General features: G+C 50.8%; 1 protein-coding gene across 1 annotated transcript in view; it reads left to right on the top strand.

Annotated features, from left to right (window-relative positions):
* The first annotated feature begins 6056 nt into the window (after positions 1 to 6056).
* Positions 6057 to 13681, top strand: part of GALNT15 (polypeptide N-acetylgalactosaminyltransferase 15) — a 31035-nt gene continuing 23410 nt past the window's right edge. The window contains exon 1 of the mRNA XM_084795409.1: positions 6057 to 7300. Within this exon, the coding sequence (XP_084651535.1) occupies positions 6768 to 7300 (533 nt within the window). The 5' untranslated portion in view covers positions 6057 to 6767. The remainder of the gene's footprint in view (positions 7301 to 13681) is intronic.

Genomic DNA, 13681 nt, shown 5'->3' with positions numbered 1-13681 from the left:
TCTATGCAGGGACCACAGGGTGGGAGAGCCATTTAGAGCAGCAACTTAGGGCTGAGGAATCTCACACAACCAGCTTGCTTTCTACCCTAGGTCTGACTCTCAAGCATCTGATACAATAATCATTTGTAACCAATAAACAACCCAGCTGCCTGCAACCCCAGAACCAAACAGTGTAGCATCACAAGGAGGAGGTGGTTTTAAGAAATCAACTAGTTTTTATTTCCCACACACATCTGCTCTGGTTTCCCGCACACCTATGGACTGGTTTGTTTGGAAGTTCCCGGGTCTGGGATACCCGCTCCTTATGCCGTCATTATAGTTAATGTCCAGTGTAAACGTGATAGGACCTAGAATCACCCAGAAGACAAAACTCCACTAGGGGGCGTCTAGGTTGAGTAGGCTGCACCGTTCCATGGGGTAGGGTCTCAGACCAACATACGAGGAGGACCTGAGCAGAGCACCAAACTGACCTCTCTGCTTCCTGAGCCTAGGTGCAGAGTGGCCAGCGGCCTCCCACTTCTGCCACCTTCCGGATTGTAATGGACTGCACCCTCAAACTGTGAGCCACAACAATCCCTCCTTCCCTAAGTAGCTTGTTGGGTGTTTTGTCACAACAATGACAAATCATAAACAGACCTTCCTGTACCAATACATCAGCCACAGAGCACCAAGACCCATGCGCAGTGGGCCAACTCTGTAATCAGCCGGGCAGAGTTTCAGGAATGTTTCCTTACTTTTTTCCTTTGGGTGTGGAGTGAGGACCGTTTTCACAGTTTCTGATATTTGAAAGGTGTCTTAGAGTTCCCATTGCTGCGATGAAACATCATGACCAAAAGCAAGTTGGGAAGGAAAGGGTTTATTCGGCTTACGCATCCACAGCACTGTGCATCATCAAAAGAAGTCAGGACAGGAACTTAAACAGGCAGGAACCTGGAGGCAGAGCTGAGGCAGAGGCCATGGAGGGTGCTGCTTACCAGTTTGCTCCTCTTGGCTTGCTCAGCCTGCTTTCTTATAGAACCCAGGACCACCAGCCCAGGGATGGCACCACTCACAGTAGCATGGGCCCTCCCCCATTAATCACTAATCGAGAAAATGCCCTACAGCCGAGGAAGCTGAAATTCCCATTTCTCTGATGACTCTAGCTTGTGTCAACTTGACATAAAACCAGCCAGCACAAAAGGACTTCCCAGAGACTTCTGATATTCTGTCAAATAAAGCTAAAAGCAGAGGCTGCATGTGGGTACAGTAGGGTGCACCCTTGACCCAGCTCATAGCAGACAGAGCCAGGAAGACCAAGTTTGAGACCAACTTAGTTTACACAAGACACTATCTCAGAAGACACAAGGAAACAAGCAAGCAAACGAAGAAACAAACAAAACCGAAACGATGCAGCCCAGGCTCCGTGGATGTAGCTCAGTTGGTAGAGCGCTTGTTTAACATGCCCTAAGTTCCACCACCAGGACTGCATGGTGCTTCATGCCTGAAATCCAAATGTCACCCTCAACCACAGAGCCAAGTTCAAGGCAACTTTGTGCCAGGAACCCTGGCTTCCAGGAACTCACTGCAAAGGGCTAGGTGATTCTTGTACGGGCAAGCCCAAACTGTCACAGTGGCCAGGTGGCTGCAAACCTCACTGAGGAAAGCTGCACTGGGGATGGCAGTCAACTTTGGGTTCTAACCTATGGATTGCACCATGCTTGTCTTAGGATGAGTCAAAACGCAGACACGCAGGCACGCTAGGGGTAAGAGAGCTCTGCCAGCCTTTGAGGTCAGATGCAGGAGGTGCTCAGAAGCAGGCGGGCAGAGGAGGTGATGGCCATTGTAGCTCACGTGTGTTGCCAATCTGGCGATCACCTCACTGGCAGGAAGCACTGGCTGGCAGGGCTGAGGTTGCTCTGTCTTCCAGGATGTTCCTCCAGCACTCTCCTCCGGCAATCATGGGCCTGTGACTAGCTCCATGGCCATGTGTCTCACCTTCTCCAGGATGCCTGTTCCAACTGCCAGAGGCAACTGGAGTTAACGTGAACTTAGTCTACTTTCATGGGGCGCTACTTTGGCCTTGTAGGTATCTCCACTGTAACTCACCTGTCCTTCTCAGGAGCCCACCATGCAGGTGGAAAACCAATTTTTCTATATGAATGTAGGTTTGGTCACTGGAAAAACAGCTGAGAACAAACCAACTGCTGGTTTTGATGAGCGTATATCGTATACAGGTGGTGAAAACACCAGACATTCCAAAGGCCTGACTATTTAAGTTGTCAGGGGTTGAGAGTGCTACATCCCCAAAGAGAGCAGGAAGGGGGCTGGAGAATTCCATGCATGGGCAGATGGGCTCTGCAGGCAGAAAGGATGGTTCTGGGAAACTCTGGTATCTAAATAACAGGAAACGAGGAGGTGAAATGGTGAGCCACACAGGTGGGTTTCCAAGGAAAGAGCCTATGTAGCAGTTTGGCTAAGGAGGCAGATAAGCCCTCAGCCGAGAATTCTAATGAGTTTGAAGTGAGCATCGCCGGAGAGGGGTGGTTGAAGGCACTGTCCCAGAACATGGTGACGCGGCCCTCTGACCTTTCTACTTTGAAACCTTTGGTTGCAACACCCTTGTGGACTTCAACATGTCTCAGAAATTCCATATTACGTGCCCCAGGGTCCTGACCTCTTAAACTTGAGAGACATCACCACCCCCACTCAACTCTGACACATAGAGACCAAAATCACACCACACGTTCTGAAGTCTGGGCACTGGGTCAGCATTATGCTATTGAGGAAACATCTACATATATCCTATTGTGTCAGAGAGAAGGAATGAGGCGGGGGGCAACTGAGTCAAAAGTAGGAACATTTTTACATGAAAATTTAAAGCTCACATTCTAAGATCAAAATCAAAACAGAAAACAGTGATCAAATTCACTTTAGGGATTCCCCAGTGGCAATTTTACCCACATCATTCCTACACCCACCAGAAGATGTGCTGCTCAGAGCAATGGTCTGCTACCAATCACCAAACATTGGAGCCAGAACCCAAGATCTCTCAGTGTTCTCCATCCCTGTGGTGGCTGACGTTAACTGTCATTGTGACCTAATCTGGACTCATCTGAAGAGAGAATCTTAGTGAGAGAGTGTCTATGTTGAGTTGTCCTGGGGACATGTCTCTGGGAGACTGTCTTAATTAATTGATGTTGGAAGCCCCAGCCCACTGTGGGCAGCACTATTCCCTAGTCAGGGGGTGCTGAACTTTTTAAGTGTGAAGAAACCTAACTTAGCACAGGCAAGCGAACATGTGTGTATTCACTTCCCTCTTCTTGAGTGTGGATGTGATGGGACTATTTGAAGTTCTTGCCCTGACTTCCATGTAACCTGAAACTGTACATTAAAACAACAACAACAACAACAACAACAACAACAACAACAAAAACTCCTTTCTCCCCTCAGCTACCAACCTATTTCGTTACAGGAATAGAAATGGGATAGGAGCAATCCCTTCTCCGTGTTGTCCGCACATGCTATCGGTGACCTCAGATCTCAGACTCAGTCCCTGCACACCTGGCTGGGTGCAGCATCACAGCAGCAAGCCAGGCCTCTCTGCTACCATCCAGGAAACTGAGTGGGTATATAGGCCACAGCCAATGTCACAGGTGCCCAGGTAAGCTATTGCTACTTACCTCCTTCCATCTGCTCCCTGCCCTCCTCACTCAACTGATGGCAAATTCAGGCTTAGCACTTCTCGTAGAACCCGTCCGTGACTCTTTTCTCTCACACAGACCAGCTTTTATGAGCTTAAAACCCATCCGATGCCACTCAGCTCTTGTCACCTCTGATGAGATGACGATTTCTGCTGGTGTCACTTTGAGCTTCACCAATGATCAGTTTCGTTGCGCCTGCCCCTTGTAGTCTCAACGGGCAGAGGAATTTAGTTAAACCCCAAGTCAGAGGTCCCTCTTCTGCCCACAGGTCTCCAAAGGCTCTCATACCACGGAGAGGAAAAGCCGAGGTCCCTCTCCTGCCATGTTGAGATGCCCTTCATCGTGCCCTGTCTCTACACTGTCATCTCCAGTGACTCGCCTCCCGTCACTCTTGCCACCCTGCTTTACCTCCTTGTGCTTCAACTCCCATGGCTCTCTGCGTGCTGCCATATCCACTTCTCATTAACGACTGGAACATTCCCCAGGGGAGGAGGTAAGCAAAAGGTCACATGTCTGGGAAGAGTCTCAGAGGCCCCTCCGCCTCACCCTGAGAAGAAGGCAGATCCCAGAGCTGCAGAGATCTGTCGGACCTGACAGCTGCCTGCAGTTGTGCAGAGAGCGCGGGGTTGTAGCTTTCATGAGCCATCACCTGTGTTGGTGTGGGCTTTTCAGGGGTGCAGTTGCTTTTCTGCATCATCCCCTCCTCCTGCAACCCTTGACCTACACTCCTGATAGTAACCCCAATAAAAACTCATTGACCCACCAAAGTGGACTGTGGCGTGACCATTACTATGGTCTGCTGTGGGTTCCTCTTCTGAGGTAAGACAGGTGTCACACAGCCACGTTCCGTCTCCCATTTTGTGTTGCTCTTGTTCTCGTTGTTGTTGCCTCAGCTCTGACTGCACTCCACCTCCCATCATGCTTCGCCTCCTGTCGCGTGCCGTCTCCCATCACGCATCACCTCCTGTCACGTGCCGTCTCCCATCATGCTTCACCTCCTGTCGCGTGCCATCTCCCATCACGCTTCACCTGTTCCATCACGCTTCACCTCCTGTCGCGTGCCGTCTCCCTTCATGCATCACCTCCGGTCGCGTGCCATCTCCCATCACGCTTCACCTCCGGTCGCGTGCCGTCTCCCATCACGCACCACCTCCGGTCGCGTGGCATCTCTCATCACGCATCACCTCCAGTCTTGCATCATCTCCCATCATGCTTCACCTCCGGTCGCGTGGCATCTCTCATCACGCATCACCTCCAGTCTTGCATCATCTCCCATCATGCTTCACCTCCAGTCTTGCGCCGTCTCCCATCATGCATCACCTCCTGTCGCGTGCCGTCTCCCATCATGCTTCATCTCCTGTCGCGTGCCGCCTCCCATCATGCTTCACCTCCAGTCTTGCGCCGTCTCCCATCATGCTTCACTTCCTGTCGTGTGCCGTCTCCCATCACGCATCACCTCCGGTCATGTGGCATCTCCCATCATGCTTCACCTCTGGTCACGTGGCATCTCCCATCATGCTTCACCTCCTGTCGTGTGCCCTCTCCCATTGTTTCGCCTCCAGTTATGCTCCATTTCCCATTGTACCACACTTCCCATCCTGCTCCATCTCCCAGCATGCCTTACTTCTCCTTATCCCACCTCCCATCATGCTCTGCCTCCCGGTGGGCTCTGCCTCTCCCACTGCTTCAGCACCAACCAGGCCGTGCCTCCTGCCATGCTTCTCCATCATGGTGCTCTGAGCCTGCTCGGTTCTGGCCACCCTGGCTCTTTGCTGCCCCACCCACTGGGCCTCTTCCTTTCAGAACCTCGCCTGTGTTATTCCTTTCTCCTGGTCTCCTCCTTACACAGATGCTGGCTCTTCTAGGGAAAGTGCAGTGTCCCTCAAGATTGCCTGTTAGCTGCCAGCCCGTGTCCCCCAGCTCCTGTCTCTGCTTCACCCCTTGACCCAGGATGTGTTCCGACCCTCTGCATATGCTCAAGGACCACCTCTCCATCTCCTTCACTGTCATGTAAGCACCATGAGGTCCCAGCTTGACTTTATTCTCTGTGGCACTCCTAATCCAGGGGACAGTCTGGGGCACACGGCGCTGAATGGAGTCTGAAGACTTTGGAAGAATTTGAAGCACGCCTCTCCTCCATTTACCTGCGGGTGCTTCTGTGGGAGACAGGGGGCCAGACTTACAAGGGCTCCCCCAGCCCCTCACTTTTAGAAAGGAAAGGTTACTGGGTCCCAGCAAGGAGCAGAGCCAGAGCAGGGCAGACTGCCTTGGGAGATTGAAGGTGCTGACAGACAGCTGGCTCCTGGCATCTGCGTCACCTTGGCAGCTTGTCTGACCCAGGAGGGAATTCTCCTTCCTGATCCTCTGCGTGGGGAGGAGATGCCTCCCTAGGAATGAGGTTCAAGTCTAAACTCCTGGGAGGCTGTTGTTTTGAACTGGCTCCTGGGGTGACACTGTGTGGTTGTGCAAAGCCTGGAACAGTGAGGGCGTTAGGACCAAGAGTGAGATGCATGCTTGGCTCCTGTCGTGTCTGGCAAAGGGTTCGCACAGAGCTGGGGCTGTTTGAAAGGAAACTGGGCAGTGCCTGCCGGCTTTACATCTGTTGATCTGACCTGACTCAAGGCATCCAAAGGACGATGTCTGTCATCTCGGCTTGACTGAACCCCCCACGCCCCAGCAGCAGCTCGCCCCAGACATCCTGTAGAACCCGACCATTCATGCAGAAGGGGAAGAAAGATGGGACTAAGCACCAGAACAGAACGGACAAGAGCGGGGTGAGAGGGAAGGAAGCAAAAGAGCAGAACCGGAGAGAACCTTTCCAGAAGACAACTAACAAAACCCACTCAAGGGAGGCCCCACGGGGGCCCCAGGCTCCTGTGGCTTTCCGATCCCAAGGGACAGTGGGTCTTTCTGAACACTGTTAGCAAATGCCAGGTGGCATAGAAGGAGCAGGTGATTGGCAAAAGGCCTTTCAGCTGGGATGAACAGCCCAGGTTCGATTACAAGCTTGAAGGTAGCTGGAACGTTTAAGGAGGAAGCAAACTCGGTCGGGACCTGTTGCTTCTTCGGGCGAGTGGCTGCTGCGACATGATCCTGAGGAAGCGACCCAGGAACGGACGGTGCAGGCTTCAGTTCCTCCTGCTTTTCCTGATGCTGGGATGTATCCTAATGATGGTGACCCTGCTGCCCCCTCCCCCACCCACCCCCCACCAGGCTGTCACAGCCCAGCCCAGCAAACATAGTCCTGACACTGGGTACCACATGGACTTTGGGGACTCTCGGGAGTGGGTCCTGGAGGATGAGGGTGAGGAGTACAGTTTCTTGGACGGTCTGCCACCCTTCATCTCCCTACAGGAAGATCAATTGCTGGTGGCTGTGGCCTCACCCAGAGCTAGGAGGAACCAGAGCCAGGGCAGGAGACACAGCAGCTACCAGTTCATCAAACCCTTGAGCAGGAGGCGGGATGAGGGAGCCTCTGAGAGGGATTGGAGGACTGAGGAAGATGGGGAGGAATCAGAAGAGGGGCTGACCCCACTCGGCTTGGATGCAGATGGCCTCAACAGGGTGCTCAGTGCCCGCCTGCCCCTGAGGAGAGTCCTGCCTGAGGTGCGGCACCCACTGTAAGTAGCCCTGCGTTCCCTTCTGTGATCTAAGTGTGTGATTCAGTGACAGCAAAGTCCCAGATCTGACTCTCTGTAGTCTGCCTCTCCTATCCTTGGGACAGTGCTCCTTGAGATGTGGTCCCTGGAGCCATTCTCAAATCGCATCTCAGACCTGCTTAGTCCATGGGTCTGCCACTTAACAGTCCCACGGGAGAGAAGAGCTCACCTGTTCATTCTCTTCCCGGTCCTGGGTTCTAGTCCTGCTGCTAATTCTGCTATGTCACACAGCTTTAATAGGGAGATGGGAGCAGAAGTTCTTCAAGGCACCTTATGTCCCTCAGGCTAACTCCAATGCGTTTCTCACATTTGTTTATTATTAGTGTTTACCTTTATCTGGGCTCAAGGAAAGCAGCTACAAAAATTGCAGGAAATGCTTATGTACTTCTTGCCACGCGCCTGGTTTTAATCTAAGGGCTTTCCTCATACAACCCATAACGCTCTAGAAAGTCCTCTTGCGTTTATGCTGTCTTAGCCTCATGCCTGGTTTATACTGTTGAAAGGCACAGAGAGGCCTTGTGGCTTGTCCACTGTGACACAGCTAATAAGTGTCAAAGTAGGAATTTGAATTCAGGCATTTAAGCGCCACTTTCTGCCACCGTCCTCAGTCCCTAATAAAAAAGGAACAGTTCCAATGCCCAGGAGTTCATAGTGCACTGACTATACAACTCAGCTGCAGGGTGGTGCTCCACCCCAGGAGGCAAGCTGGGAGGTGTGTGTGACAGGCAGACCTGTGCCAGGGAGATGGTGGCTCCTTCTCTAGCCCCTGGTCCCCTCCCGCCATGGACAACCACAGCGACAGCCAAAAGATTGCTTGTCTAAATCCAAATCCAGAAGCAATGTGGCTGGCTAGCTAGAGCAGTCTAGCGCCCTGCCTTAGAAGCCACGGCTCTTTCCACAACCCACTGAGCTTTCTGGAAAGCAAACACATCTTCTATCCCTAGTAGCCAAAGGACACATGGCTGGTAGCAGGGCTATGACTCTTTGGACCCCTGATCCCTCTCAGCCTGGCTGCTCAGCCACTCACATGCACGGGTGAGGCGATCACTGGGGAGCACAGAGCTCCTGAGGTTGTTTGTCCTGGAGCACTCACCTGCCCATAGTCCCAGCTTTGCTACGCTGACTCCATACCTTGGCTTTAAAAGTTCTGCCCAGGAACTCCTACCCCACTCCAGTTTCAGCCTCCCTCTGAACTCACAGCACCTCGTAGAGCAGGCGCTAAATGGCCATCAGTGTGCTCGTCCATGCGGTGCCTGCTTCCCCGGCTGAAGGTCAGGACCGGTTGCGCACTGCACGTCCCAGCATCCAGCACAACCACCCTGTACAGAAATGGCTGCTGGTTGAAGGAACAACTTCTCAGTTCTTCCCAAGCATTTTCTCATTGGCTGAGAGCAAGAGTGAGCATCTCCATTCTGTAAACAAGAAGCATTGACGCTGGTTTGGGGGATGTGTGTGTGATTCTGTTTCCAGAACGCTCTACATATGCACGCTTGAGGGTGAATTGCATATGTGCACAAGCATGCACTGTGCATGCACTGTGTGTGGAGTGCACATTACGCTGTGTATATTAAACAGACGTGTGTCGTATGTAGTGCATGTGAATAGTAGTTTGAGGTTTGGTATAGGCAGGTTGTGTGTGTGGTAATGATGGGCACAGGTGTGCTTGGCATGGTGTCATGTGTGTATGCATGTGGTGGATGTATATGCTACATACATATATTTTGTGTATCTACTGTGCGTTGGGACATATATTATATGGAACTGTGTGTGTTTGTCTTGTATGTGTTTGTGTGTATGTGTAATGTGCTGTGACTGTTTCATATGTATTATGTGCTTTGCCCATATAGTAAAAGTATATATATATATATATATATATATATATATATATATATATATATAGTGTTGTAATTATTGTATGTGTTACATGTGCACTGTATGTAAGACACATACATGGGTATGTTGTGTGTGCAATACAGGTGGGTGCATTTTGTAGTATGAGTGCTGCACACAGGTTTAGATGTACTATGTAGGGCATGCATGAATATAATGTGTATAGCGTGTGTTTGATGTGATGTGCACACGTGTTTATTTTCCGTGTTGTATGGGGCATGTGTATGTTATATATCTTATATGTGTGTAATACATGTGTTGTTGTAAATGTTTCTTGCAGTGGTCATGTGCTTGTGTGCAAGTGTGTTTCATTTGTTATACTTGTGGTGTGATGTGCATGTGTGCAAGGTGAGTGGGTGGTACAAAGGGACACAGATATATACCAGTTGTGTTTGATGTAAACAAACTTGTACACTTGCATATATGTTAGGCAGACCACTTCGTTGACTGTTCCTTCCCTCCATAGTAACCAGTGCGTCTCAGTTGTCTGGGACCTGCCCTATTTCAATGCTGAAAAGTCTCTGGCAGTAGAATTGGGCTTTCCATCCCAGGGTTCTTGCAGTTACCAGGCCCATGTGGAGGTGGACAGCGCCCTCTGCTGGCCCCTACAAGTGAGTGCAGTCGGTGCAGCCTTAGCTTGCCATCAGACTCCCAGGCCCAGCCTCCCCAGCCTTCCTGAAGGCTCTTGGATGCCCAAGAGGCCCTGCAAAGCCAGGCACAGCCCCTGTCCTCTACCAAGGCGGCAGTGCTCTCCTCTCTCCTCTTCTACTAGGCGGAAAGACAAGAGAGGCCACACATTGACCATCTGTCTGCTGTGTGGAGACCTGAGCTTTCCTACCAGGGCTGAGAGATCTCCCCCTGGTGCCCTCTGTGCCACACACCTCTAGTCGCCCAGCTTCCTGCAAGCTCCTCAACTCCTAACCCAGACATGTTCTTCTGACCTTCACCAGACCCCACACCACCCTGGCTCTTGTCAGTCCCTTCACTAGATCCCAGATCTCCCCTAGGATCCCGGCTGGAGGTCAGTTTTGCACAGGGGACATTCAAGGAAGCTACTGATAATTAAGGACTAAAAGAGAAAAATGCAAGAGTGAAAAAAGCCAAAAGACAGACTCTGGAGCCAGACATGATGGTACATGCCTGGGACTCCAGCACTTGGTGACGGAGGCTGGGGAAGAAGGATTGTGAGTTTGGGGACATCCTGGGCTACACAGTGAGATCCTGTCTCAGAACAAATGTCTTCAGATAGAAAGGCAAAACTCTAGTGAGCGTGTAATATGCACCAGAGACCCAAGTAAGTGGTTCTTACTTCCTTAATCTGCTCCACAGATCTGTTCTGCAGACTTCATTTGATGAATGAGAAAGGTCAAGGTGTAGAAAGGTGAACGGGTTTGTGCCATGTGACCCAACAGCCCGTATGACGCCAACATCAAGCTCATAACCATCATGACAGACTCTGAGTGTGCCAGTTTCCAGACAAGACCTGGGGATGTTACCTAGGTGTCAAGCATTTAAAGTTTGCTGGCTTTGAAGCCAGCCACCTCCCATGCCCCTGAAAGCATGTGGGTGGATGCCTACCATGGCGTCCTCAGTAGGAGGGAGGAGGTGAAGGTGCTCCGTGTCTCATCCTGGGATGCTGGAAGGCCGGATGCAACCTACAAAGTGCCCATGTGCTTAGTATTTACTACTTACGGCATCATCCCAGCACCCAGAAGGCTTGTTGAAGTAGAGGTTCAGGCATCCTCCATGTGCTCCTGGGTACTACAGGCACTCTGAAATGCTATGGAAACCCCGGGCAAAATCAGTTTTCTACACCAGAACAGGGATCCTCAGACTTCAGCGTGCCTGTGAGCATGCAGCCATGGACAAACAGGCAAAGCAGCACTCAGGAGGCCTGGGCTGCAGCCTGAGACACTAAGCCTGGTCTGCAGCGATACTTGCAATAGCCTGGGGCTACACCAGCAAGTCCTGTGTACATGCAGGGCCGGCTCACCCACCGTGTGTATTAAAACACAGGCATTTGGGCTCTGTGCCCCACCTCATATTTCATCCAAGTGAGTGAGGTGGCTCTAGCAGGCAGCCAGGCAGGTGAGAACCAGGGTTTAGTTGCACTATTGGTCCCCAGCCTTGAAAGCCAGTGGGGTGTGGGGGAGGGGCTCTCTTCTTCCTAGCCAGGATCAGAGCAGGGAAGGGAAGCACTTTGATTTACAGGGATCCATTCAGTTCCCTGAGCTGCCTGATGACTCTGTCCCTCTTGTAAGAGACAATGGAGCTGTGCCCAACATGGCATCAGCTAGAGAGCACCCTGAAAAACAGAGGGAGGAGAAAAATAGGACAAGGCAGGGAATCAGCTTCCCCATTCAAAAACAAAAACAAAAAAAACCAAAAAGGCAAAACTCAACGTTGTTAGTAAATTTTTGTACCTGGCCCTAGCTGGCCATGTCATGAAGGCAAGTAACAAACACCATGCTTCTAGCCCATGAGACCCATGTGGTGTAGTCACGGGGACAATGTCTCCTCTGATACCTCCTGTGCCACACAGGGCTGTGGCAGAAACAGCTGAGTATAAGCCATAGGTCCAAAGTACATAAGGATACCAGCACGAGCAGGGCTTGCTCTATGCTTCCATGATCCCAGCTGGCTTTAGGGGTCTGAGCAAGGCCTGCATGGTGTCTGCTTATTTCAAAGAGAGAGAATTTATACCAGTGTTAGTTACCTGGTCCCACCCAAGCGGGGTCCACAGACCTGCAGCATCAACACTGCAGACCAGTGTTGATCTCGACTTCAAATGTTCCTGCAGCATGTACACTCCTGTGAAAATCTGCTGCTTGGGGCATAGCTCAGTGGAAGGGCACTTGCCTAACCCATGCAAGGTCCAAGAATCAATCCCCAGTCCTAGGGGTGGGGATAAAGGGGACTGGAGAGAGAGCTCAGCTGTTAGAGCCCACACTGCCCCTTCAGACAGGCCGAGTCTGGTTCCCAGCACCCATGCCATGTAGTTCACAGCTGCCTATAAACCCAGCTCCAGAGGATCTAATGCCCTCTTCTGGCCTCTGCAGGCCTCCCCATATGCACACACACACACACACACACACACACACACACACACACACACACACACTCATACTCACATACATAGATACACATACTCACACAGAGAGACACACACATTTACATATTCTCCTGCTCATGGGATGAAGTCTGTCTTGGCTGGAAAGGCATGCTGGCTGACTCAGCCTGGTCCACAGTCCCCACACAGCACTGGCTTCCCACGTGGTACCAACTAGGAATAAGAACGCAGGTGATGGAGAGATGTATAATTCTCAGTCCCATCCCTAGCGAGCCACTGCCTCTCCTGCCAAGTCCTGGAGCCCTGCCACTCACCAGCTACACAAATGACTCCTGTATCTCCCAAAACCTCACAGGGAAGACTGGTACCTCTAGATATGTTGTCTTAACATTATTTTGTTTATCGTGGAGATGATTTCAAGGACATTACCATCCATTTATGGACTTTCTGAAGCCCTTAGGAGTTTCTTTTAGAAATTAGTGTGATGTGTAAATGCTGGTAAAAATCCAAATAACGTCTGTGGGGTCACGTCTTGAGCAAGGTCAGAGCCCACAGTGCTCTGATCATTGTGGAGCTGTGTAAGGGGTCATGACCCAGACAGAAGCACAGCCGTCTGTACAATGCTTGCAACTTCTTGTGGGGGGGGGGGTGTCTTAAATTATCGCAAAATAAAAAGTTACAAACTAAAGCACATATGACTTCTCAGACAGATGTCCTCCCATCAGGCATACGCCTTTTTTTTTTTTTAACCTCAGTTGTCAGGAATCTCAAAATCAAATTTCACATTCACTCTAGGAAACCATATGGCTTACGCGCATACATTCTTCTGTTTCCCTGGATTCTCCCCCCCCCTCCTTCATGCCATTTCACTGTACTCCGTTTTCAGTCCTGGGGTGTTGGAATTCAAGGCCTCACACACATCAGGTGAGAACTCTAAACCGAACTACATCTCCAACCCAGCTGTATGTATTTCTTGTAATTAAATACGTAAAATCCTTTGTGGAAAGAAATTCATTAACTAACAAAATATCCCACTGTTTAATTTTTTTTTTTTTTTAGTTACACTTTTTTATTTACTGTGGGGTGCAGGGGCGTGCCACAAGACACACACGTCAAAGTCAGAAAACAGTGGGGGGGAGTCAGGCCTCTCCTTCCCTCATGTAGACCTTGGGGATGGAGCTCAGGCCCTGATCAAACGTGGATCCTTAGTGACTAGCTTTGACCTGCTGAGCCATCTTATGGCCACTCCTGCCCCACCCCCACCCCATCCCATGCTAGTTTATGATGCCTTAAGCACTTACCTAGAGCCAGCTGTCCCTCCACCAGTCTTTGTCTTAAGTGTCACTACTGCTCACTAAAAGTGCCCACCCTGGTGAGGAACA

This window comes from Acomys minous, assembly GCF_964271855.1.
Source record: "Acomys minous genome assembly, chromosome: 9".
Classification (NCBI taxonomy): Eukaryota; Metazoa; Chordata; class Mammalia; order Rodentia; family Muridae; genus Acomys; species Acomys minous.
The sequence above is the reverse complement of the archived record's forward strand: the minus strand, read 5'-3'. Positions and strand labels throughout refer to the sequence as shown.